The 27,236-nt window shown below is 49.2% G+C and overlaps 1 protein-coding gene across 7 annotated transcripts in view; it reads left to right on the top strand.

Annotated features, from left to right (window-relative positions):
* The window catches only part of LOC127045844 (zinc finger protein 777-like), a 107,576-nt gene extending 81,270 nt beyond the window's left edge, over positions 1 to 26,306 (top strand). For 3 of the 7 annotated variants that reach the window (XM_050942563.1, XM_050942561.1, XM_050942564.1), the window contains 7 exons: positions 1,333 to 1,734; positions 4,369 to 4,495; positions 5,578 to 5,691; positions 5,881 to 5,994; positions 6,279 to 6,392; positions 22,937 to 23,050; positions 24,873 to 26,306. In XM_050942563.1, the coding sequence (XP_050798520.1) occupies positions 1,333 to 1,734; positions 4,369 to 4,495; positions 5,578 to 5,691; positions 5,881 to 5,994; positions 6,279 to 6,392; positions 22,937 to 23,050; positions 24,873 to 25,984 (2,097 nt within the window). In that variant the 3' untranslated portion in view covers positions 25,985 to 26,306. Of the gene's footprint in view, positions 1 to 1,332; positions 1,735 to 4,368; positions 4,496 to 5,577; positions 5,692 to 5,880; positions 5,995 to 6,278; positions 6,393 to 10,892; positions 12,630 to 22,936; positions 23,051 to 24,872 lie in introns of those variants that run through there. The other 4 variants (XM_050942562.1, XM_050942565.1, XM_050942568.1 and 1 more) reach the window with 4 other exon arrangements.
* The last annotated feature ends 930 nt before the right edge of the window (positions 26,307 to 27,236 follow it).

The raw sequence follows: 27,236 nt of genomic DNA, 5'->3' as shown, positions 1-27,236 counted from the left end.
TCTTCACTAGGCCTGCTAAATCCATCTCTGAGCGTTGATCTGGTAGTGGAGACAAGTCCTAACTTAGGTCGAGTTAATTGTGTGGTGTAGATATGGCCTGCCTGGAAAAGGAGTTAAGTTCCAGTGCTCAGTGTTGTCACTAACACCAAGCATGATCCTTCAAACAGGAGGATAATTTCTTCTCATTTATCCTGGTGCAAATCCAGAGTAACTCCATTGACTTCTGTGGAGTTACTCTACATTCATATTGGTGTAACTGAGAGCAGAATTTATCTGCTAACGGCAGTGCTTACTCTGCATTTTGTTTCCAAATTACTACAGTGGTTGAATAGCCCGAAAAGTGCCTTGAGGTCTGAATCTTCCGATGAAAGACACTGCGAAAATGTCAGAGTTTAATGCTGAGGGTTTCTTTTTTCAATATGATACACACACACATCACTTTCCCTTTCTCTGGTGTGACATTAGGCCTGAGTTACGCGACAGTATCAGTGGTAACATTTTGTAGTTGCATGTTATTGACTCTTGCCAGAGAAAGAGTTGCTGGATATGTGCATCGGGTACATTACAAACCAGCATAAACTGAATATCTTGAAATATAAAGCAAAAGTCACCAGCACAGGAAAAATACTGGGTTAGGAAAAGATGCAGTTACCAAGGCAAAGGAGGAAAAAAAAAAGAGCGCCTGAAACTGCTTAAGAGCCATTTTGGAAGTGAAAATTGTTTAAAGCTAATTAAAAAAACCTGATCCTCGTTAACAGTTAAGGCCCCTTTATGCTTCCCTAATGGTATAACGCAGGGGTTCTCAAACGGGGTCGAGACCCCTCGGGGGGTTGCGAGGTTATTACATGAGGGGTCGCGAGCTGTCAGCCTCCATCCCCAACCCCGCTTTGCTTCCAGCATTTATAATGGTGTTAAATGTATAAAAAAGTGTGTTTTAATGTGTAAGGGGGGGTCGTACTCAGAGGCTTCCTATGTGAAAGGGATCACCAGTACAGAAGTCTTAGAACTACTGGTGTAATGGGACATTGCTGAAAACAAGGATCAGTTCCAAATATTAGTAAAACATGGCGATTGTCTGTGCAATGCAGCTATCAAGCTTCAGCCCAATGCAGTCTAAACTGTCAGTTATAAAACTAGCAAATTAGTTCTATAATAGTATTAACATGCTTGTTATGATCACATCTGGAGTGTGACCCTATAAAAATAAACATCCAGGCATAGAAAGTGCTAAGCAGCCCGTGGTGAGCCGTTCTTTCACTTTCTCTGTGTAGCTGGGTGTGACAGATGGTGATGGGACCACAACTTGATCTCAGTTTCTCTTCTTGTGAACAGGATCAGGAGTGGGACATGGAGTCCCAGCAGTGGACACCTTTCCAGCCCTCTACTGTTCCTCAGCAAACTTCTGCTAAAGAGACAAAGCCAGACTCTGCAGAGATTTCGCTTTGGACTGTTCTAGCTGCAATTCAAGCAGTGGAAAAGAAGGTTGATTCTCATGCCACGCGGTTACTGAATCTGGAGCGTAGAACAGTGACAACAGAAAAGAAATACTTTGACTGCGAGAAAACAGTAGTGGATTTTGGGAACCAAATGGAGAGTAAATGGGCTGCGCTGGGAACTCTGATCCAGGAGTACGGGCTGCTGCAGAGGAGGCTGGAGAACGTGGAGAACCTGCTGAAGAACAGGAACTTCTGGATCCTGAGGCTCCCCCCAGGCACCAAGGGGGAAATCCCCAAGGTAATGATGTAGCTAATAATATTCAAGAACTGTAGTAAAACAGTTTTCATGATCTCTCTAATTATTACCACCCTGAGTCTAACATTCCCAAATGCCTTTATGCCTGAAATTTTGTATACGTGGCCTGTTGGCAGCAGAGGGGTTTTCTGGGAAAGTCTAGTGTTAAATGGGCCCACTGATTTTGAGAGAGGAACCTTTTCTTCAAGGAGTCTTTATTTTTGTAAGTTGATCTCTTACACAACTTGGTGTAGAAACCCCATATCTATTTGTTTTCCTCTGTGAGCTCTAGTGCAATATGTTCTATAATGATAGAAACTGGAGTGACTCTGAAAGCACCATGTTGTGTCTGTGGACTTTATAATCTTTTTGATCTTGCCACATTTATAAACTCTACAGCAGTAGCCAGTGGACTTTGTAAATACTACAAACCAAATACATTTGGGGTAAGTTGGTTAGTGCTCTGCAAGTATGGCCTGAACAGTGTGTGCAGTCCATAGGCCAAATAGTTTGCTTGAAGGAATTTGGAAGCTTTATTCAATTTTTAAATTGTCATTGAGGTTTGTGCTATTTATTTTAACTCACTCGCAGGTGTCAGCCTCTCTCTGCTTCTCATTTAATATTGAATAGGGCTCTGCAGGGGTAACTCGGATTATTGCCTTTTCATTACTCTTTACAAAATCTTGACTGCTGTGAAGTGTCGTAAATAAAACTAAATTCATCAGCTAAATGAACGTTGTATTGTATCTGATCACAAGGGAGCAGATGCACAAACCATTACTCACTCTGAGCAGTATCTTCATCCACCAGTAGTCCCACTGAAGTCACTGGAACTACTCTTGAAGTAAGGGCTTGTCCACATGGGGATGTTACTGCAAAATAGCTGTGGTGTGTATTTATTTGGCCTATGCAATTTGGTCAAGCCAAGCCACAGGATTCTTATCAATGATGTTCAAGACATGAAAACCACCCGGAAGTTGAGTCATTTTGCTGTCCTCAGCAATGTGTGTCATGGTTTGTGGCTGCCCACATCAACCTAATGGACTGTCTCTAAAATGCCACCGAAATTCTGCTGTACCACAAATTCCATGTCCAGTATGAAACCGATTCACAAGGCACCATTGCCTTCGCAGTAAATCAAACCCGGGTTGGTGTTGAGTGGGGTCTGAGACAAGATAGCAAAGAATCCTGTGGCACCTTATAAACTAAAAGACGTTTTGGAGCATGAGCTTTCGTGGGTGAATACCCACTTCGTCGTATTAGACTAACAGACATTTTGGAGCATGAGCTTTTGTGGGTGAATACCGACTTCACACAGTGGGTATTCACCCACGAAAGCTCATGCTCCAAAACGTCTGTTAGTCTATAAGGTGCCACAAGATTCTTTGCTGCTTTTACAAATCCAGACTAACATGGCTACCCCTCTGATATGAGACAAGATAGTTATTTGTCACTTTCTCTGCGGATCATGAAGCTCGCCACGCATCCTCTACCATAAATCCCTCACTTTGTAAACTTATCCACAAAGGGCGCCGTGAGGGCAGAGGACCATGTGGTGGATTAAACAAGTCTTTAATTAGTGGCAGATGTGGCATATCACGTAATTTCATCACAAGCTTTGCTACCCTTTCCTCTCTGCAAACGCTGGGTGGAGCAATATTTCGGAGAGCTGGTAGTCATGGTAGAGGAGTAGATTTAAGCATGGCTGAAATAACACGCGTGGCAGAATTATGTTGTACGTCAATCTTTATGTGAGATGAGCGAGCCCAGGCTGGAGCGCAGCACTCCACTGCTGAGTAACAGAGTGCCAAGGCTGAAGTGTGTAACGTTTGGGCGTTGGTGCCCCATGGCTTCCCGGCCAGTTTTCCCAGCAGGTTGTTGCGTGTTTTGACCTTACTTGCTGTCTTTGTAAGATGGTCATGAAATGTGAGAGTTCTCTTCAACGTGACGCCTAGAAGGACCAGGTGTGAATCGTGTTTTATCGCGGACTATTGAGAACTACGTTCAGCTCTCTGTCTGTTTGTGCATGATGAAAGTTGAAGGCGCTCGCCAGTCTTACTTCCACTTGGTATCAGGTGCCTCTGACGACAATGCTCGGCCATATGGTGTGTCTAAAAAGCAGAGTACCCCAGGTGGATGCTCTTACTCGGCATTAAGACTGCCTTCTTGCTGTCTGGGTTAATCCACTTCCAAAATGGATTAACCTACACTACACAAAGGCACGAATAGCTGTTCTGCACTAGCTCTTATGGGCTTCTGCCCCATGTAGACACGCTCTAAGATACTGCTCAGTGGGAATGAGGGCACCAGTGCATTGGCATTCACAATGGGCTTCCCAGTAAGTAGCACAAATGATGCTCTTCTAGAGAGTGTGGTCGTTCCCCTCCCTTTTGTTCCTCTCCTCATGTTTGCGTTTGAATTCTAGGCATTCGGAGGGAAAGCATTGTGGATTTCTCTACAGTACCTGGAACTCTTATGGAAACTGTAAAAACAAATTGTAATAATGAGAAATGTTCTTGTGTCCCTTTTCGCCCCACCAGTCTCTTAAATGCTAAAGAAGATGAAAGGGGCAAGTGATTTTATGGCACTGGGGGGCCGTAAAGGGGCTGAATGAATCTGTAACCACTGTGATTGCAGGTCCCGGTGGCATTTGAAAATGACTCAGTTTACTTCTCTGAGCAAGAATGGCAGAACTTAGATGAGTGGCAGAAAGAGCTTTACAAGAACGTGATGAAGGGGAACTATGAGTCTCTGATCTCGCTGGGTAAATATTGGTTCTCACTTGTTTAGTAAATAATCTACAATCTAAGAAATTCATGGGCCAGCTCCAGCACTGGGCTAATGGATTTGCATGTGACATAGATGGGTGGTGGGTCAGCACATTTTTCACTGTTATTGGTGCCAGTCTAGAATGAAAGGTATGCAGGGAGGACCTGGTCCCTCCATCTCCAGTGCCTTTGGGCTGTGGATAATGGTTGCAGTTACTTGGCAGTACGCATCCAGAAACCTGCTATGTTCCATGTGTGGTGCTGATGTCAAATCTCCCACTGAACAGGGTAACAGAGGAAGAACACCAGAGGCAGAGAATCGTTAGGTGGGGGATGGTCTAGACAGTATTTGGTCCTGCCATGAGGGCAGGGGACTGGACTCGATGACCTCTCGAGGTCCCTTCCAGTCCTAGAGTATATGAGTCTATGAAATGCACAGGGGCATCCTTGTAGCTCGAGGGAGGCATGACTACATGTGCTGTTGGTGTAATACACAAGCACTGTTGATTAGGGAGGCATTGACTTGATGGCCTTTAGCTAAACTGTGTGTTGGAGACACCTGGGCTGCTGGAAACCTCACAAGCTTTGATGGGAACTGGATTAAAGGCAGTGGGCAGGAGAGACCAGGGGCCAGGTGGGGAAAAACTCAACAAAGGGGAGGGATTGATGGACAATCAGCTTGTGGTGGGATCTGGTGCTTGTAATCCACCTTTTAGGTCTAATGTAGGAGACTAATAAACCAAGCGGGTTCTCATTCTGGTCTCAGGAACTGTGGACGCAAAATAACCATCGCTTACCCCGTAGACAGGCTCTGGCCTGGCTGGTTCTCTGGCCTGACTGCAGGTTAATAACTAGGGAATTAGCTTAATACTTAGTGCCTGAAAGATAACACTCTCCCTCTGCATGGAGAGCCCTGAACCTCCAGCAGGCAGCCCTGCTCCTCCCTCACCAGGCATTTGTTTCTCTAGGAGCTTCGTTCCCATTACACACCACTTTGAGCAGTGACGGGTGCCTAAAATCTCTCACTGCTCAATGTAGCCTGGAGCCAGGGAACGCTGATCGGTTTCTCCATCAATAGACTATGCACTCTCCAAACCTGACCTTCTGGCGCGGATTGAACGAGGGGAAGCGCCCTGCGAGGGGGAGGAGGGAGACGTAGAGGAGAGAGAAATCCCTGCAGAGCCCAGCACAGGTAAACCCATCATCTTTTCCTTATTGTAGGGCTTTCCGTGGTGTCCTCGCCATCATATCTAAGCAGGAAACAAAGGTGTTTGTGAACTGCTATAGATGCAGCTTTTCAGCTCCAGCTGAGTGACTTGTTAGCAGCTACAGCGTAGAGATGTTGGAACAACATGATGGGATTTATCTTTCCCGTGCACAGACTCACTGGTGTATACACCTGAGGCGACCTGCCAGAGTGAAGGCGAGGAAGAGCCGTGCATCAAGGGACAGGAGAACTCGGAGGAAAGAGAGATCCCAGCTGAACCTCCAGTCGGTGAGTGCTATGCGCAACAGCAGTGTTTTGGTAGCTAGCTTGTCAGAGAATGTGTGGAGTGAAGTAGGAGAGAGGCTCCTGCTTTAGAGAGCTGGGGAAGGCTCTTATGAAAAGGGGCAGAGGGCGCAGAAGACGTGGAAAAAGAAGTCCTGTGTAAAAGCCATACAGCTTGGAGTGAACCTGCTGGCTGTTGCAAGGGGAGGACAGAAGGATGCTGCGATGGGGGCAAAGGGGATTCACAGAAGAAAGTCAACTTGCCGCCTGTTTTCTCTTTCCATTAATAGAGTGCACGTTTTCCCAGCCAAGCTGTGTGTCCCGGGTAAAGCGAGAGGAGGAGCTGTGTGTCGAGGAGCAGGGGCCCTTGGAGGAAGTGGAAATATTCTCAGAGCCCAGCACTGGTGAGTTATCAGCGGTCTCACAAAATGCTGTGCGGCCTGAGGTAGAGTGGAGAGCTGGCACCATACAGGGACTTTCCTGGGTGGGAGATGTGTGGAGGGGGAGGAAGCAGGGTAGAGCTGGGAGTGTTCTTGCAGGCTCGTGAGGGGGACAAGGGTCCAGAGCCAGTCTGAGGACAAGGGGAGGGGAAGGGAAGGAAGGGTTTAAGGCCAGAGCTGAGTACAGAATGTCCCTCTAATGGAGGGATAGCACCAGAAACATGTGGCAACTTAAGCAATGGAGTAACCCACCCCCAAAATAAAACAGACACATGCTCCTGGTCTCCCTCTCTGCCTCTGGGGGAAGCAGATGCTATGGCTGTGGCCACCATGTGGGGGAGACAACGGATGACCAGGGAGGGTCCCGAAGATGAAAGACAAGGTGAGTACATTGGCTGGGAGAGGCAGCTCCCTGATCACTTTGTGGGGACACTGGGCTCCATGGTCAGCTCCTAGCTGACGGTTCCGTGCTGGGGCTGCCAACCAGGAGCATGGCCCATTTAGTCTGTCGGGCCAACAGTGAGGAGTCTGCCCCCTGCATGGGGTCTCATAAGCCCTGCCCATGCTCACTGTCTCCCTGCTGTCATCCCCAGGCACCCAGATGGAGCGGAGTCGCTGACTCCAGCCCTGAGGAGGGGATGGGGAATCACAAAGGTGTGCTTTGGGCTCGTGTGCTCTACACAGCTCCTGAGGGCTCCGTACTCCAGATGCCAGGCCTGAGGACCTGGCCACTAAAGCTTTCAGTCTTCGCTCATAAATCAGCCCCGACACACCGGATTGCTTTGCCTGCTCTTCCCATAATTCCTCACACCTGCTCACTAATGCTGGCACCAATGTGTTTAGAAATGAAAGCTGGATTCCAGGTACGGTCTAGGGTTACCAGGCGTCGGTTTTCGACCGGAACGCCCAGTTGAAAAGGGTTCCTGCCAGTTCCAGTCAGCACCGCCGATCAGGCTGTTAAAAGTCCTGTTTAAAAGTTGGCAGCGCAGCAGGGCTAAGGCAGGCCCCCTGTGCCCTGGCTCCACTCAGCTTCTGGAAGCGGCCACCATGTCCCTGCAGCCCTTTGGTGGAGGGTCAATCAGGGAAGCTCTGTGCGCTGTCCCTGCCCTCAGCGCCAGCTGCACAGCTACCTTTGGCCGTGAACCACGCCAGTGGGAGCTGTGGGGACAGTGCTTGTGGGTGCAGGAGGTCTGTAGAGCCCCCCTGGTCCCTCCGCCTAGAGGCCGGACATGTTGGCCACTTCTGGGAGCTGAGCAGAGCCAGGGCAGGCAGGGAGCCTGCCTTAGCCCTGCTGCGCTGCAGACTGGAAGCTGCCTGAGGTAAATGCTGCCCAGCTGGAGCCCATGCTCCGATCCCCCTCCTGCACCCTAACTCCCTTTCAGAGCCCGCAGTCCTGCCCCAGCCCTGAGCCCCCTCCCGGAGCCTGCACTCCACGCCCAGTCCTGCACCAGTTTTCCTAGTAGCTGTGCGTAGAGGTTGAATAGTACCAGAAACACTAAGGAAATAACCCTGAATGCAGTGATGTTGTAGTCATGTTGGTCCCAGAGTATTAGAGAGACAAGGTGTGGGAGGGAATATCTTTTATTGGACCCCCTCCTGCACCCCAACCCACTGCCCCAGCCCAGAGCCCCCTCCTGCACCCTGAACTACTCCTTTCTGGTCCTCCCCGGAGCCTCACCTTGTCCTGCACCCCAGCCCAGTGAAAGTGAGTGAGGGTGAGGGAGAGCAAGCGACAGTGGGAGGGGGAGTGGAGTGAGTGGCGGGCAGGACCTCTTAAAAGGGGTGGGACAGGGGTGGGACCTCGGAGAAGGGGCGGGGCAGGGGTGTTTGGTTTGTGTGATTAGAAAGTTGGCAACCCTAGTACAGTCTCTCAACTGGGGTATAGAGAGGGACGATGCTCTCTCTGCCCAGCGGGGAGATGTCTCTGTGCTGCCCCGAACTGCATTGGCTCTTTTTGCCACCAGCGTTGTTGTAAAAGCTCTTAACTAATGAACAGTCTGTTCCCACCCCATGGGTCACTCCCTATTTTTGAGGTTGCTCCCACTTTCTGGGTACGTGTGTCCCAGGTTGTTTCCCCCTCAATGTGCTAATTGTGTTTTCCAGGTTGAATTTCCTTTTGTTCTCTTACCCACCTTGTTATCTTCTCCTGGTTATTCCTCTTGATCTTGTAACCTGGCCAGTTTAGTAACCTTTGTCAATCCCATTAACACGCTATTTACTCCTCCTTCCAGTCATTAGTAAAGACCTAAAATAAGCCTGATCCCTGCCTTGCCCTGTTGGACTCCACCCCCGACTCGATAGCTGTTATTTATCGATGCTCTTCATGCACTGCCGTTTGGCTGGGTTGTGGTCCATATCATTGTGCTCATAGCCAAGCCCGTTGGAATGAAATGCTCAGATTGGAATGGCCAGATGGTGTGGCCTCGTCTCCCTGGAACGAGTCCTGGGCAGGATTAGCCTGTCAGGGTTCTGGGAAGATTGTGACTGGAGAACTGGCAAATATCCTGACAATGAAACCTTCTGTGTGGTCTGACCCATTGTGATGGGATCCTTGTGCATAGATAGTGGTTGTCCTGCCGAGGAATGGGAAATATTTAGCCTGCTCATGTTTCTTCTTCTAAGAAGGACGTCTGTGCAGATACTCCCAAGGGAGCAAAGGGGAAGGTGTGTGCCCAGGATCCAAGGAGCCATCGGAAATGAGCCCACTCCCTTTGAAGAATGAAAGATGCTGACCCATTTGTATAGCGAAGGAAGCAGCAGCACCGACTGTTTGAGCAAAGGAAGCTTAGTGAAAGATGCTGTAATGTGGCAATGGCCATGGGACGGTGGTGGTTACGTGGAGAACGTCTCATGTTCATGAGGTCTCAACACTACAATTACCCAAACCGAGGATTCTTAAGAGGGTTTGACTGGCTCCCTGCCGGGGGTTGTGAGGATGGATGGAGGGCTCCTCCAGGAAGCACTGAACCTGAGGGAGAGAACAAAGGCAAGGGGCATATTTTTGAGAGCCCACTGGACAGACAGTGTCTATAAGGACAAGTAATGCTGACTGACGTGGCTATGAGAGAGCTTTATCATGGAAAGCCACAGCTACTGATTTCTCCCCTTTTCTATCGAAGTCTCTGAGCCTGCACTAGTGCGGCTAGCCACAGTCACTGCCAGACTAGGCGAAGTGTAAATGCTTTTCTCTGTTTTGTATAAAGTCTCTTGTTTAGATGCTACTGTAACTTGGTTGACGCGGGGCAACAGCTGCTGCCTGCATGTCCCCGCGGTGGAGGAAGAGAGGTTGGATTCTCTGGCCCCCAGGTCATAGGAAGAGCTTTTGGCAGAACTGTGGTCTGGCCTTGCCAGGAAAAGGCACCATGGACAGAGTCCTCTGCCATATATAGGAGCCAGGGAACAGCAACCCTTGGCTAGGCAGGTGTGAGGAATTCAGCAACAGCTGGGACAACATTAGGAGGATATTTAAAAAAATCTGGTTTAAATCTATATCCAGTGTGTCCAGCAAAACCCTTGACAACCTTTCCCAAAGGGTGAAATTCACCCCGTGCAGACGGTCTCCCCAGGGCTCCCTGTCCTACTCTGGAGCTGTGTGTGAACATGACCCCATCTTACTCAGCTGGCTCTTAGGTTTACTCATTCACCTCTGCTGGCATGAGAGACTAAAATAAGCTCTTACAACTCAAAGCCTAAAAGAGAGTGAGCTGGATTCCTCGTGCATTATCAGCAGAGTTGTTCGGTAGGTTCCAGAGACAGGGATAGTCCGTTACGCCTGTGCACGCCCACTGAAGGCAAGGGAGGTTGTAAAGGCGTCCCTAAAGACCTGAGCCGGCCTGCGGAATCTTTGGGATTTGGGGTGATGTGCTATAAGGAAGAACCCGTCTTGCCTCTCAGATCCCAGGCCGAGTTTGCAGAGCTGGTAGCCAGAGGACGCACCGTTTGATTAGTAAACTAAGCACAGCTAATGCAGAGCAGCTAAGAGTCAGTGAAGATGGAAACTCCTGATGCCATTTGTCTTGTGGCTTTACAAAGTTTAAGTGCTGTGTGAAGGCTTTAAGTGCATTGGGTGAGTCTTCTGCACTGGGGGAATTACAGCCAGTGAAATGCATTTTGTCTCTTTAGAAACGAAAGCTTAGATTGTGAGGGGAAATGTAGCTGCTTCGCCCCGATTCTCCAGTGGCCTTGGTAACAGTCTGCTGTTTCCAAGCACTGAAACAGGAAAACAGGCTGTTGTTGAGCTCATGGTCTCCTAGGGGAGCCGGATGCTCAGCACTGCTGGAATCTGTCTTTTCACCCTGTCCTCCTCTAAACCCAAACTGTTGCACAGGACTGTCCTAGCTCGTTTGCTTGGGAGAAACCCAATGTAATGGGCTTTTGGGATGACATGGGAATGATTAACAGGTTTCCTTTGTTCCCAAGCAGACAAAATAAAAATTTCTGTATTTTATTTTTGTTTTATCCCAGCAGATAATGGAATCATGTTCCAAACTGAGCTGCTGGAGCATGGGGAACATCTCAAACGCTTGCAGCTGCGAAGGACATTCTCTGGACTGTCCGAAGAAACTGTGTTCCGGACTCCCAGGGAAGGAAGGTCTTTGGATAGTCCAGACAGCTCAATAATACAGCCAAGGAACCATGTCAAGGACAGGCTGGTAGAGTCAGTGCCTGGAGAAGAAAGCTTCAGGGAAAGCAATGCTGTGACTTTTTACCGGCGAAGCTGCCCAGGTGAGAGACCACACATGTGTGCTGAGTGTGGGAAAGGCTTTCGGCTGAAGGAGAGCCTCACAATGCACCAGAGAAGTCACACGAAGCTGGGATGCTACGAACCTGCAGCGTGTGAAAAAAGCTTTGTGTACAAGCAGCACTTGACAATGCATCAGAGAATCCACACCGGAGGGGCCACTTACAGCTCTGTGGAGTGTGAGGAAAGCTTCAAACAGAATCACCACCTGAAATCCCACCCCAGAATCCAGGCAGCGGACAAGTCATTCAGTGCCACTAAATGCACAAAAAGCTTCAGCGTCAAATCACCTTACAGGCAGCACCAGAAAAGCCACGTGCGAGAGAGACCCTATAAGTGTAATAAGTGCCAGGAGTGCTTCTCTCAGAAGAAAAGCCTCATCATGCATCAGAGAACGCACACGGGAAGGAGTGGAGGGTCGTTAATGTGCACGTACTGCGGGAAGAACTTCACTCACCCCTCGGATCTGGTTAGACACCAGAGGATCCACACGGGGGAGAGACCCTACCAATGCACTGAGTGCACAAAAAGCTTTACGCAAAAGCAGCATCTGCTCCAACACCAAAAAATCCACACCCGCGAGAGGAACCGTCTAAATGTGCAGAACATGAGAGAGGCTTTGCTAGATAACATCTTCTTCTAGTCACGCAGGGCCGACTCAGTGCGAGGGCCCTGTACTTTTACCATGTACTCGGTGCTGCAGACACTCAAAAGAAACAGTTTATCGCCAAAGGATGCACACTGTAGGGTAGGGGCCACACAATCTTCTTGCTGGAGTGGTGGTATGTTGCAATATCTCGTAGCTCACTTGAAAATACTTTTAATGTGAAATGCTCCAAGTTTTAAAACAAGTGAATTGAATCACTTGATTGAAGTGATAACGAAATATGTTTCTTGGGAATGTCTATTTATCTGGAATTGGCAATATGCAAGCTACTCCCCTCGATGATATCCTGTGTGACAAAGTTCCTCTTTGTCCTGCGCTTATTGGCAGATTTGCTCACCTCAGTGATCTTCCCCACAGTCTGGATCAACTCCTCCTGTGTCTGATCAGGAGTGGGGAGGTTTGGGGGGAATCCGGGCCCACCCTCTACTCCGGGTTCCCGCCCAGGGCCTTGTGGATTGCAGCTGTTTATAGTGCCTCCTGTAACAGCTGCATGACAGCTACAAGTCCCTGGGCTACTTCCCCATGGCCTCCTCCAAACACCTTCTTTATCCTCACCACAGGACCTTCCTCCTGGTGTCTGATAATGCTTGTACTCCTTAGTCCTTCAGCAGCACAGCCTCTCACTCTCAGCTCCTTGTGCCTCTTGCTCCCAGCTCCTCACACGCACTTCCTCTCCTCTGACTCCCCCCTCCCTGACTGGAGTGAGCTTCTTTTTAAACCCAGGTGCCCTAATTAGCCTGCCTTGATTGGCTGCAGGTGTTCTAATCAGCCTGTCTGCCTTAATTGGTTCTAGCAGGTTCCTGATTACTCTAGTACAGCCCCTGCTCTGGTCACTCGGAATAGAAAACTACTCATCCAGTGACCAGTATATTTGCCCTCTACCAGACTCCTGTACCCCACTGGCCTGGGTCTGTCACATATCCCTCCCACCTGCTCAACACCAAGGGGTTAGGCAGCTTGGGATGCGAGACAGTGCACACGTGACAAGCCATCGGCATTACCGTTACAGCTCCCTGCTCTGTGTTGCACACAGAACTGGAAAGGTTGGAGGGATAAGAACCACCTGGTCACCCTTGTGTTCTTCTCCTTGTTCCGCTGCATCCATTGAAGAGGGGCATGGTTGGTCACGAGGCCAAATCTGCGCCCGAGCAAGTAGTAGCACAATGCTTCCATGGTCCATTTTACGGTGATGCACTCTGTCTCCACCACTGCATATTTTTGTTCCCTCGGAAGGAGTTTCCTACTGAGGTAGAGAATTGGGTGTTCCTCCTCCCTGACCATCTGTGATAGAATGGCCCCCAACCCTACTTCCGATGCATCTGTCTGCAGGATAAATTCCTTGGTGAAATCGGGCTATCAGTACGGGGTTACTGCAGAGGGCAGTCCTTAGGTCTGTGAATGCTTCCTCTGCTGCGTCAGACCATCTCACCAGATCAGGCCCATGGGCTTTCACTGGGTCTGTCAGGGAGCTTGCCCTTGTGGCAAAGTGGGGGATAAATCTTCGTTAATACCCCACTACACCTAGGAATGCCCGGACTTGTTTCTTGCGACGTGGTTGGGGCCAATTTTGGATGGCCTCCAACTTGTTCACTTGGGGTTTTGCCAGACCTTTTCCCACAATGAAGCCAAGATATTTGGCCTTTGTAAACCCTACAGTGCACTTGGCAGGGTTTGCTTTAAGGCCAGCTCACCTGAAGGTATCAAGGACTGCCTCCACCTTCCCTAGGTGGGTTTCCCAGTCTGGAGTATGAATGACCACATCGTCCAAGTGGGCAGCAGCATAACTGTTATGCGGGTGTAATAGCTTGTCCATGAGGCGCTGCAAAGTAACTGGAGCTCCATGTAGTCCAAAAGGGAGGACAGTATATTGAAAAAGACCCTCTGGTGGTGTAGAGAACGCAGTCTTTTCCTTTGCGTCTTCTGCAAGGGGAATCTGCCAGTACCCCTTTGTCAAGTCCAGGGTAGTCAAGTACCGGACATTCCCAAGACGGTCCACTAGCTCATCTGTGTGAGGTATGGGGTATGCGTCGAACTGGGATACTTCGTTTAGTCTCCGGAAGTCGTTGCAAAACCTTGTGGTGCCATCAGGTTTGGGCACCAGCACGATTGAGCTGGACCACTGACTGTGGGATTCTTTGATGATCCCCATCTCCAGCATTTTTTTTACTTCTGCTTTTATTTCCTCCCTTTTGGCTGCTGGTTCCTGATAGGGCCTCATTGTTATTCTGGCCCCAGGGTTTGTGACGATGTGGTGATATGTCTCGGTTGTTCGACCCATTTTTGTCGAGAACACATCTTGGTTCTGGAAGATCATCTCAGACACCTCATTCTTCTGGTCTGGTGTTAATTCGGGAGACACACTCTCCTGTTTGGAAGGCTTGTTTTCCTGGGTTAGGTGTTTTCGGACAGTTATGCATGCCTCTTGTGCATGCCAGGGTTTCAGAAGGTTGATGCGATAGATCCGTTCTTGTTTTCGGCGTCCTGGCTGCCGCACCTTGTAGGTTACTTCTCCCACGGATTCAACCACCTCATAGGGCCCCTGCCATTGAGCCAGAAGCTTGCTTTCTGCCTTGGGTGCCAACACCATCACCCGATCCCCTGGTTAGAACTGTCGGACTTTTCCTAGTGATTGTAATTGGTTCTCTGGGCCTCCTGTGCCTTTTTCAAATGTTCCCATACAACAGGGGTGACACGGGCTATCTGGTCTCGCATCTGTATTACATGTTCTATTATATTTCTCCCTTCATTGGGTTCCTCTTCCCAAATCTCTTTGACGATATCTAGTATGCCACAAGGGTGACATCCGTATAATAACTCGAATGGGGAAAACCCAGTTGAGGCCTGAGATATCTCCCGGATAGCGAACATAAGGTAAGACACTAGGGTGTCCCAATCCTTCCTGTCCCGACTTACCGCCTTCCTTATCATAGCCTTGAGGGTTCAGTTAAACCTTTCTACCAACCCATCAGTCTGCGGATGGTAAACTGAAGTTCTCAGGGTATGTATATGGAGCAGCGTACAGAGGTCATTCATTAGCTTTGACATAAATGGGGTTCCTTGGTCTGTTAATATCTCCTTTGGTAGCCCCACTCGGGCAAAGATCCCCACCAGCTCTTTGGTTATCATTTTAGAGGCTATGTTCCGCAGGGAGACGGCTTCTGGGTAGTGAGTAGCATAGTCCAAAACAACAAGTATATATTGGTGACCCCGAGCCGTCTTCTCCAGGGGTCCCACTAGATCCATGGCTATTCGCTCAAAGGGAACCTCTATGATGGGAAGAGGTACTAAAGGTGCCCTCAGGTGGGGACGGGGACTGTGCAGCTGACACTCTGGGCAGGACGCACAGTACCTCCGCACTTCTTCATGTACTCCGGGCCAGAAGAACCGTCGTAGGACTCATGCCAGGGTCTTCTCTACCCCCAAGTGCCCCCCAAAAAGGTGACTATGAGCAAGACTTAATACAGCGTTCTGGTGTTTTTGAGGTACTAAGATCTGCTGTACCTTCTGCCCCTGTACTGGTGCAACCCAGTATAAGAGATTCTTCTTCATTATGAAGTAGGGTCCTGGTCCCTGGGTTCTCCCTTCCACGGGGACCCCATCTATTTCAGTCACCTCCTTTCTAATGTTGTTGTACCTTGGGTCTTCAGCCTGGTCCCATCCAAAATTTCCTCTTCCGAGGCTAATCTGCCCAAGATCTAGGGGCCCAGTCTCTATTGCCTCTACTGGTTCAGAAGCGTGAGGGTGGTGGTCAGACTCAGGTGCTTCTCCATCCTGGATGGCCTTCTTTTCAGCTGCTCGGGTTCGCCTACCTATGAGAGCGACCCTCTGGCTTTGGGCCAATATTCGAGTTCCCAAGGCCTTAGCTGCCCTCCTTTCCCTTTTCAACTTTCTACCCTGTCTGGGAATGGAAAATAAATCTGGGGATATTTCAGAGAAGACTGGGGGTTGACAGTCTACTGTGGATGCCTCACTAACTTCAGGGTTCCCCTCTTTCTCCAATCCTCCTACTGGGAGTAAGTCTCCAGTCCTCCTACTGGGAGTAAGTGTCCAAACCCTGGGAAATCCCTCCCTATGAGCACAGGGTATGGGAGTTTAGGGACTACACCTGCTGCTACCTCAGTAGTGTTCCCCTGAATCTCACGTTTTACTGGGATGGTGGGGTAATAACCAACTGTCCCATGGACGCATGTTATCCCCGTATGCTTAGCCCGCAGCAGCTGACTACACTTCACAAGCTTCCCCGAGACAAGCGTGATAGCACTCCCCGAATCAACCAGTGCTGTGGTCTCTACCCCATTTAGCTTTACTGCTCTGGTGTACATATGTGGGGTTAGTGAGACCCCCACAAGGTGGATTAGGGAGCATGGGTCTGCCCAGCTCCCCAGGTTACACTGCATAGGCTCCTCGGCATTGGGACACTGTGCAGCTATATGTCCCCATTCCCCGCAGGCATAACATCTGTATGGGGCCTTAGGCATTCCCCGGTCTCTTGGTTTGGGCAGTCTAACATCACGATTCTCTTCTCCCTCAGTGCTCTGACTCTTTGTGGCTTCTGGTGGGCCTTCAGCCCCTCTCTTTTTCCACCTGTGATCCCCTGGTTGCCCAGTCACCAGAGCTCTAGGGCTTGGTGCTGCTAGTTTAACCCGGGGTGCCTCTTCCTTAACTGGTCGGGTCAGCTCCCTCGCTGTCCTTCGCCTCTCTACCAGTGCGACAACCTCATCGTAGGTGGAGGGTTCGTTCTGGCTTACCCAAGCACGAAGGTCTGGCGGTAGTCACCTCATGAATCGGTCGATGACCAGAACCTCTAGTATCTCTTCCGGACTCCGGGATTCCGTTCGCAACCACTTTCGTGTGAGATGGATGAGGTCATACAATTGGGACCGTGGGGTTTTGTTTTCCTGGTACCTCCACTCGTGATATCGCTGGGCCCGCACTGCAGTTGTTGCCCCAGATCTGGCCAGGATCTCTGCTTTCAGCCGGGGGTAGTCTGCTGCAGCCTCTTCAGGCAGATCATAGTAGGCCTTCTGGGCCTCCCCACACAGGAATGGGGCAAGGATGCCAGACCACTGATCTCGAGGCCAGGCCTCCCATAGGGCTATCCTCTCAAAGGCCAGAAGATATGCCTCTACATCATCCTCCTGCGTCATTTTCTGCAGCCAATGGCTGGCCCGTATGATCTGCGTCCCATCATGGCCACGGTTCAGCTCTGTAAGGGTCTTTACCTGGTTTACCAGTTTCCGCAACATAGCTCGGTCTTGAGAAGCCTGGTCCATCAGCAGGCGATTAGTCTCTTGTTGCAGCTACACTGCCTCCTGTTGGGCAGCTGCCTGGACACGGGTAGCCTCCTGCTGGGCCGCCATAGCTTGTATCAGTGCCCGTACTAGGTCATCCATTGTGGTGAAAAATAAATAAACCCTCTACTATTCTTTTTTAAATCACCTTCCTTCTTCTGCCGCGCTGTGCACACCAAAATCCCACCCCTGACACTAGTTGTGACAAAGTTCCTCCTCTACCTTGGTGGGTCCTGTGCTTATTGGCAGATTTGCTCACCTCAGTGATCTTCCTCACAGTCTGGATCAACTCCTCCTGTGTCTGATCAGGAGTGCGGAGGTTTGGGGGGAACCCGGGCCCGCCCTCTACTCCGGGTTCCAGCCCAGGGCCCTGTGGATTGCAGCTGTCTAGAGTGCCTCCTGTAACAGCTGCATGACAGCTACACCTCCCTGGGCTACTTCCCCATGGCCTCCTCCAAACACCTTCTTTATCCTCACCACCGGACCTTCCTCCTGTTGTCTGATAACACTTGTACTCCTTAGTCCTCCAGCAGTACACCCTCTCACTCTCAGCTCCTTGTGCCTCTTGCTCCCAGCTCCTCACCCGCACTTCCTCTCCTCTGGATCCCCCTTCCCTGACTGGAGTGAGCTCCTTTTTAAACCCAGGTGCCCTGATTAGTCTGCCTTGATTGGCTGCAGGTGTTCTAATCAGCCTGTCTGCCTTAATTGGTTCTAGCAGGTTCCTGATTACTCTAGTGCAACCCCTGCTTTGGTCACTCAGGGAACAGAAAACTACTCATCCAGTGACCAGTATATTTGCCCTCTACCAGACTCCTGTACCCCACTGGCCTGGGTATGTCACGCCTGCAGCAGTCAGTTCCATAAGTTAGTCACATGTCGTACGTGCCCCAAACGGTCTACAGTTTACTGAAAGTACACACACACGGGGCGCTAAGTGACACCCTTGCTGACCGTCTCTGGGCAGGTGCCAGGGAATGGGAGTTGGTTGCTAGGGGTAGGGCAGTGATGAGGCGTATGAACAGGGCAGACAGAGGAAGTTTGCTCTGCAGCTGCCAAGTTCCCTAGAACTATCCATCCAACTCCTCATCTAGCACTGAAACTGACTTCTCGTGTGCTGTCAATTGAGCCAAATTCTTTCTAAATGACACTGTAAGTCTGGGGGAACCCACTGAAGACTCTGGAATAATTCCAGACTTATGCTGCAGTAGTTGTGATCAGAATTCAGTCCAAGACTCATGTCACGTGAGTACGTCTGCAGGCAAGAGCACATTTGCAAGGTTCCCTTTTATACCTCTGTTTAAGAGACAAACAATGCAATTGAATAGAAAAATTGTTAACAGGAGACAGTACTTTCACTACACTCAAACGCTTGCTGAATTTCATATTACAGTGAATTACTGTCTTGATTGTCCTCTTTTTCCTCGTAGCTGTAGCATAATATTTCTGTTTATTTGTTATCTGATCAGTATTTTTCTGCACAGTATTTTGTTTGTTTCCTTTCTGTGCATCTCATGGTGTGTCTGCTTCTCTTATTCTCCTCTCAGTTCTTTTACTCTCATTTTTGGGAATCAGGGCTTGTCATACTCCGGGACTGTTAAATGTTACCAAGTTCTGTGAGTTTATTTATTTTGTACATTTTCTAAATATACCCGCTACACTGGGGCTAAAACTGCTACCTGAAGTGGTTTAAAATCTGTTTTAGTTGGTCACATCATATTAATCCAGGGTTAGAAACTATATTGTCCTCTCCTGGGTTCCAGTTTGGGCCTGTAACTGCTGTCTGGTTGTTAGGACTAGACCCCTTATGAAGAGGCAGAGCTGTTCCACTGACTCAGTCTGGTAGTCAGACCCGGGTGGGTCTCATTAGCTCCAGCTGGGAACATCAAAGGCTGTGGGCCTTTAAGGAAGAGAATGCTAAAGGGGGACCTGCAGGGAGAAACCTTAATACAGTTTTGCGGGAGAGAGATTGGCTGGTGATTGACTTTGGGGGCTGGGATAAGGCCTTTGTTTCAGTACAATCCTGCCGTAAGGTCTTGTTCGGTCATTTAAATGAAGGCAAACTCCAGAAGGGCGCTGAATTTGGACAGTAACCATTATGGGCGCATGGAGTGGGGACTGTAGCCATTTACAGGCCTTTTCCTCACTCCCTGCCTAACCCAATTTGGACCCATCCGCACTCCTGAGCCAAACTGGGTTTAAACCCAATGAACCTGAGTAGAGTTTTTTTTTTTAAATAGTTCATGACTGTTTTAGTCTTTGTGCAGCTGGGAGTTCGTATTTAATATACTGTGTTGGATTTTTAGTTGAGAAGTTTATTTTTCCCAGCATTGGTGAGTTCTTTGATTTCCCAGGGGCTCTGAGGGTTGTGATCAGGTCTCTTGTTGGTCTCTGTGTGTGTATTCATTTTTCAAAGTGGGCTGATCCATGAGCACCTCAGGCTTCCCCTGTGCCAAATTGCTGCAGGCTATGGCCATCCTGAACCACCAGAGAGCAGCAGGGATAGAGCTCAGATCTTCCAGAAACACAGGGCCCTGCCACATGTGCAAAAAGAGAATCTCTCTTAGCATTTAGCAACATGGGGCCTGTGGTAGGTGGAGGAACACTTCTGCTTTTGTCCAGTACGTGTATACTAGCCAGTTCTTCAGTGTCTGGGTTTTTAATTACTTCACTGAACCCCCTTATTTCCCTTTTACACTTGTACTGTTTAGACTGTGAGCCCTCTTGGACAGGGAACCTGTCTCTGTCTCTGTAAAGTGCTGGGTAAATTGACGGCAGTAGATGCTTGATTATTCATAATAATAAAATTAAGCTTGAACAAACTGCTGAAGCTGTGAAGTTCTGAATGTTTCTTTTCTGTGATGTCCATCTTGTTGTGGGTTCTGGACAAAGCCCTAGCTGTGAAAGCAGCTCTGCGTGGTCCCGGGGTGCAGGCTAAGGAGGAGCTGCGCAGTCTTCACCACTGAGCTCCTAAGGAATATGTGATGTGTCTTAGGCCTTTTTTCTCAATTGGAAGGCCCCCCTGTGCCTTGTCTAAAAGAGGGAATTCTGCTGCTAAGAGCAAAACCTAAAGCCAGGGGACATTCTTGTGATGCTTCATTCTCTCAATAGAGAAGGGGTCATAGGTGAGTGACTCTCCACCTCCCACCAGGAAGACTTGATTTTAAAAAATACAGCAGTGGAGCGTGTGTGTGTGTGCGCGCGCGCGCACGCATAGCCAGTACCAGCTTTGAACAGGGCAGTGCCCATGCAAATGCCAGGCAGCAGAGAGAACCTTCTAAACTTGGCGTGTAAACAAGGAGCCACTCAGTAACTAGGGATCTAGTGATGCTTTTACAGACTGACCAGGCCATCCAGGCAAACATCCTCCTGGCAGTAAAATAAGCCGTCAGCTGCTAGAGGATGCGGACTTCATTACTGACTCCAGCATGGCCCCTGACTTGATTGTAAGGAATTCACAGACCTTCCAAGATAAAGATGCAAAATAAACAGGATAAGACAAAGGATATAATAATAATATGGAGATATATCTATTTCATAGAACTGGAAGGGACCTTGAAAGGTCATTGAGTCCAGTCCCCTGCCTTCCCAGCATGACCAAATACTGTCCCTGATGGATGTTTTTGACCCAGATCCCTAAGTGGCCCCCTCAAGGATTGAGCTCACAATCCTGTGTTTAGCAGGCCAATGCTCAAACCACTGAGCTATCTCTACCCCCATGCAGAGCCCCATAAGTTCAGGTGTTTGATTTCCCTGTAACATGCTCTCCTGCACTAATCCTCTCTCTAGTTTGAGATTATTTCTGTAGCCTGCACAAATTATAATTTCGTTTACAAATACGGTAATCACAGGTGACTTCTAGGCTGTTATGGTATCTTCTACAAAAAGACGACAAGCACAGCAGTAAAGTCCTAGAACTTTTTTTTTATCTCTACTCTGTTGAGTATGAGCCTACCCATCCAGGCCAGTGCAGAATTGTTCTTTCTAGTGTATTTTCTAGTGTTGATCTTTTAATTCTTCAGTGTTATAAGACGTATTTCAGAGCATTAGTGAGAGAGAGAAGTTAACTGGTTGGTTGATATGGTGTCTACTTCCTGTGTCTTTCTACTCCTAAATATTTTGCAGGTACAGGCAGACACTAGGCACCTTAGAAATAGGTGGGTAGAAGAAAGCAGATAGCCAGTAACTAACTTTTGATAAGGAGTTTTTTAATTAAAATGATTTCTGTTTAAGCCTCCTAAGCATTAATAAAGTCAGTAGATTACGTTGGATGTAAAGTCTCCATTCCCTAATACTGCCTTAGCTATTAAAGGTGGACTGCTGTTTGATACCAGGTGAGAAGTGCTTCACTTCCCTAAGTCCTGTTACTCTACAAAGTTGAGAAGCTAAGAAATCTAGATTTTAAGTGTTCTGTGCACTCTTGAGATTCGTGCTTCAGAACTAATCTGAGCCAGGGGCTGAAAAGAAATATCATGGTGCGACACAGTATTGCACAGCTGACCAAGTAGCATCTAGATTCAAAGTCTCTTGGCTGAGGCAGACACCAGGTAAAATGGGATTAGTGGCCAGTTCCCATAGGGTGATTCCAGGCTTTCTGTTTAGACGCCAGTTTAAAAAGGGCCAATTTCTCTTCCTTCCCTGTGCTCTTGGACAGGTGGATGCAGATGGGGAAGGAGGGGAGACAGGAGCAACAATAGGACATGGGTCAGAAGAACTGTTCTTTCAACGTTATTAAATACCCTAGAAACCCATCTGAAAATTTTTCCCTTCAGCCAGTGGCCTCCCCTCCAGCTCTTTCGGTGGCTGGTTGTCAGCGGTGTCACCTGCAGGCCCCACCCCTTCTCTGTATCAGGAAGTGACAAACCAAAAATGTCTTTCATCTGAAGAGGACTAAGCGTTGTAACAGGACTGGCCCAGATGCTGCTGCCAGCCCTGCAGTCAGAGACTCCTGGGTGCCCACCTGGTGAGGAACAAGCTGAAATGCCCATGTTCCATTTTGGGGAGCTGCCTGGCTCTGGCGGCTGCAGGGACAGTGCCTGGGGGAACTGGGATGCTGCCGTCTCTTTCCTAGTCCTGTCTGGGGCCTCTCGTGGGTTCCCCACATCCTCCTGTTTGACAGGAAATTGTCAGATGCTGAATCTCCCATTCCCTCTAAGTGTCTCTGTTGGTCCTGCCATGCTGCCCATCTTCCTTTGGCCCCCAGCTGCCATTGTATAGAAGGGTGGGGGTGAAGAAGGTGGCACATTGACTCTGGAGCCCGGCATACAGGGCACATGGACTTTCTCAAAGCAGTCAGCCTTGATTTCTTTCTGGAGCCGATCTGTTCTCCAAACATCTCCCTGGGCTCTCAGGAGGTTTGTAAACAGGGAAGCTGCCTAGGGAAGGTCTGTCTTAACAAAGCTTTGTTGGTATAGCTGTGCTGGTCACGAATGTGACTTCCCCCCCGGCACCCGGTAGCTGACACAGTTGTGCAGGCAAAGCCTCCAGTGTAAGTGATCGGCACGGTAATGTCATTTGGGGAGGTGATTTTACCGTACTGACAGGAAAAACTCCTCCTGTTGAGATAAGCTGCCTCTACACCAGAGACCTCAGCTATTCGGGTTAGGAATTTGTAACAGAGACAAGGCCCTAATGCTTGTTTTGTATATGAGCCATCCAGTCCCCTGGTGTCCTGGGACCCCTGACTGGCTTGCATGGGACAAATCCATTTCCTCCCAGCTGTTTTATTCTCATCTGGTCAAAAACATTTGGTTTGAGACGTCAGCTTTGTCAGTGTCAATAAAACATAACGGCCCCCAATGTCTTTCCATAGATTATGCAATTTCCCAACCTGACATTTTATCCTGGATTGTACAAGAGGAAAAGCCGAATGTCAGGAATCCAGGAGCCTTGGAGGAGCGAGAAATGCCTTCAGACCCCGGCCCAGGTGAGTTATGCTTGCCAGTCAGTGAATGGAAAGGCAGCACCCTACAGAAATGGGTGCAGACTCTTACCCAAGCAGAGAATTTACAGCACAGGAAATGATGGGAGAATGGGGGCACAGGGGCAGGCTCATGTATTGGAGGGGCAGATAGGCAAGCGAGTCCTCTTGCAGACGTGCCCAGAGGACAGGATGGAAGGAGGCTGTAGTCTGCAGAGTTTAAAGCCAGAAGGGACCAGTGTGACCTCCTCATAGCGTAGGCCATTGAATCCCACCCAGTGACTCCTGCATTGAGTCCAGTAATGTGTGTATGTATGTGGGGGGGGGAATTGGGGTTACAGCTGACTGTAGACCCAAGGTAATAGGCTGACATCCTCAGGTGTGGTTAGAAGAAAAAGAAGAGGGAGAGAAAAGTGTTGCAGGTAGATGAAACTCATAGACTTTAAAGTCAGAAGGGACCATTATGATAATCTAGTCTGACCTGCACAATGCAGGCCACAGAATCTCACTCACCCACGCCTGTAACAAACCCTTAACCTATGTCTGAGTTATTGAAGTCTTCAAATTGTGGTTTAAAGACCTCAAGGTGCAGAGAATCCTCCAGCAAGTGACCTGTGCCCCACGCTGCAGAGGAAGGTGAAAAACCTCCAGGGCCTCTGCCAATCTGCCCTGGAGGGAAATTCCTTCCCGACCCCAAATATGGGGATCAGTTAAACCCTGAGCATGTGGGCAAGACTCACCAGCCAGCACCCAGGAAAGAATCCTCTGTAGTAACTCAGATCCCACTCCATCGAACATCCCATCCCAGACCACTGGGCATATTTACCTGCTAATAATCAAAGATGAATTAATCGCCAAAATTAAGCTATCCCATCATACCATCCCCTCCATAAACTTATCAAGCTTAGTCTTGAAGCCAGATATGTCTTTTGCCCCCACTACTCCCCTTGGAAGGCTGTTCCAGAACTTCACTCCTCTAATGGTTAGAAACCTTCATCTAATTTCAAGTCTAAACTTTCTAGTGTCCAGTTTATATCTATTTGTTCTTGTGTCCACATTGGTACTGAGCTTAAATAATTCCTCTCCCTCCCTGATATTTATCCCTCTGATATATTTATAAAGAGCAATCATTTCCCCCCTCAGCCTTCTTTTGGTTAGGCTAAACAAGCCAAGCTCTTTGAGTCTCCTTTCATAAAACAGGTTTTCCATTCCTTGGATCATCTTAGTAGCCCTTCTCTGTACCTGTTCCAGTTTGAATTCATCCTTCTTAAACATGGGACACCAGAACTGCACAAGCAAATGACTGACCTCCCTCCACCCCTCCATCCAAAGCAAGGGAGAGGCCTGGCTGTGGGAAGGAGAGGAGGCCACAGCTGGGGCGCAGATGGCTCCGAAATGCGGACAGTAGGGAGGGAAGTGGGAAGTTTGGAAGTCAGGAGGTGCTCCCCTTGTTCCCTACCCCATTGTCTTCTGATCATTCCAGCTTCTCTCCCCCTTTTGTGTCTACATCACCTCAGAAATCCCTCCCTCCTTCGCACCCCCTGCAGCTGTAACCTTTATCCCCACCTTGATCACCTCCTGCTTTGACTGCTGTGGCCTCTTCTCTGGCTGGGCTTTCCCATGAGCTGAGCACCAGGAGCCAGGCCAGCGTGTGCTCAACGGCTCTGAAAAGTGGGCCTCTTTTAGGTAGAGGTGTAACTGTGGATTTAGGTCTGTGAGTTTAGGCCCCCAGTTTTGAAAACTTTGGTGCATGCAGGGGAAGGCAGCCAACAAATAATAGACATGAATAACAAGGCTGAAATAAAAGCTTGCTCTCTCTCCTATCCAGCAGATTATGGGATCCTGATCAAAACTGAGCAAGAGGAATGCCCTGCCATCCTGGAAGCACTTGGAATGTTAACAGGAATGCCCCAGGAGGACGTTGGGCAGGGTCCTGAGGAGGGTTGGTCCAGTGCAGTATCACAACTGAAGAACCACCCAGGAAGGAGGGGACCAGCTCAGCATGAAAGAGGTTTCAGCAACAAGCCAGTCGCCATTCACCAGAGCAAGTCTGCCAAAGACAGGCCTAATAAGTGTGCCGAGTGCGGGAAAGGCTTTAGGCTAAAGAAAAGCCTTATCATTCACCAGAGGAGTCACACAAGAACAGGACCCTATGACTATCCGAAATGTGCAAAGGGCCTCAGTCACAAGCAGCAATACCTGCTGCACCAGAGAGTCCATGCAGGAGAGGGAGCTGGCAGCTTTCCAGACCATCAGCAAAGCGTAGCACAGATGCTCAGTCTCCAGTCTGACCCAGCAAGAGGCAGATGCTGTCCAAGCACGGCGTGCGATAGCGGCTTCAGTCCGAACTCAAGCCTAAGCAATCCTCATCTCCTGCAGGCAGGAGAGCGGCTGTACATGTGCACAGAGTGCAGGAAAAGCTTTCGGCTGCACATCAACCTCCTCATACACCAGAGAACCCATGCAGAGAAGGGCCAAGGGCCTCTTATCTGTCCATACTGTGAGAAATGCTTCAGCCGCTCTTCCCACCTCATCCGACACCAGATGAGCCACACGGGGGAGAGACCCTATAAATGCCCAGCGTGTGAGAAGAGCTTCACGGATAAATCCAAGCTCACCAACCACTACAGGATCCACACTGGGGAGCGGCCCTACCACTGCAATGAGTGTGGCAAGAGCTTCAGCCGCACGCACCATCTCCTGAAGCACCAGCAGATCCACACGGGCGAGAAGCCATATCACTGCACCCAGTGCCCAAAACGCTTCTCGCAGAAGCATCATCTCCTGGGGCACCAGCGTGTTCACACTGGGGAGCGCCCTTACCAGTGCACGGAGTGTGTCAAAAACTTCACACGGAAGCAGCACCTCCGCGAGCATTGGCGGGTCCACTTGAGAGAGCCCCCGAGTGCGCCGAATACTTTAGACACCAGTGGACTCTGAAGTGTCACCTGGGAGAACAGGATCAGCTGAGGGCCGGAGTATAACCAGCAGGCTCGTCCATGGAGAATGTGTTGGCAGTGGGGGGAGACTTATAGGCTGGTATCTCTTTACAGTGAAAGCCTCGTGAACACAGAAAAAGGAACGAGTGAAGAAGAAATGAAAGTCTGATCCTGCAGGTACTGCGTTCACCTTGCCTTCAGTGAGCTGTATGGCAGGGCTAGCAGTATTGACCTGCAGTGAAATGTTTGTTAATGTGCTGTAACATTTATAAAGCATTCCTTTTGAAACACTTGATATCATTATGACAAAGGAATTCCACCTATTTGGTGTTCACGTGGTGATTTCAGAGTGATTTTTAAAGGTTCCCTCTATGTTTTATAGTGCATGTATAGGAGTCATTTAATACTCTGTGGCCTGGTCTACACTGGGGTGAGGATGTCAATGTAGGATATGCAACTTCAGCTCCAGGAATAGCATAGCTGAAGTCGACGTATCTTCTTCCGACTTACCTCCCGTCCTCACAGTGCAGGATTGACGGCCGCGGCTCCCCCGTCAACTCTGCTTCCGCTGTTTGCCCTGTCGGAGTTCCGGAGTCCACGGGAGCGCGTTCGGGGGTTGATATATCGCGTCTAGATGAGACACGATATATCGATCTCCGATAGATTGATCTCTACCCGCCAATCTGGCGGGTAGTCTAGACATACCCTATGTAAATGCTGCCATCTCTGAGGTGGAGCATGGTGGGCATCTTGCTCACCATCATTGCATAAACTAAAGACAAAGCCCAAGACTATGGAATGAACTCCCCCCAGAGCTAAGGCCTGTCACAAACCTCACCACTCTCTGCTCTAAAGGCTCATCTACATGGCCCGGTAGTTTGAACTGCAGGGGTGTAAACTGCAGTGCTGCCCTGTGATTATCCTGTGAGTGTGGATGGAGAGTGACCTACTTCACATAAGTGTAGTCCACCTCTGGTCATGTGAACTAAAGTCCTTTTTTGTTTGCACTTGCAAGGTCTACACAGGGTGGGTGCAGTGCAGCGTTATAATGCACACTGCAGCATACAGCCTGGTCGTCTGACCTGCGGGGCCATGTAGCCGTGTCCTACGTGCATGGGGCAGTTTTTAGACCTTGCCTTCTCTGACATAACCACAGAGCTGTGCGTGTATCCAGCCGGGACGCTCCACTGCAAACACTGTTACACCTGGGGAGAGAACAAATGTCCCAGCTGTTAGTCACAGTGTTTAATGCA

The sequence above is a fragment of the Gopherus flavomarginatus genome, chromosome 2 (genome assembly GCF_025201925.1).
Source record: "Gopherus flavomarginatus isolate rGopFla2 chromosome 2, rGopFla2.mat.asm, whole genome shotgun sequence".
Lineage (NCBI taxonomy): Eukaryota > Metazoa > Chordata > Testudines > Testudinidae > Gopherus > Gopherus flavomarginatus.
This window is presented reverse-complemented; position numbering and strand designations above follow the sequence as displayed.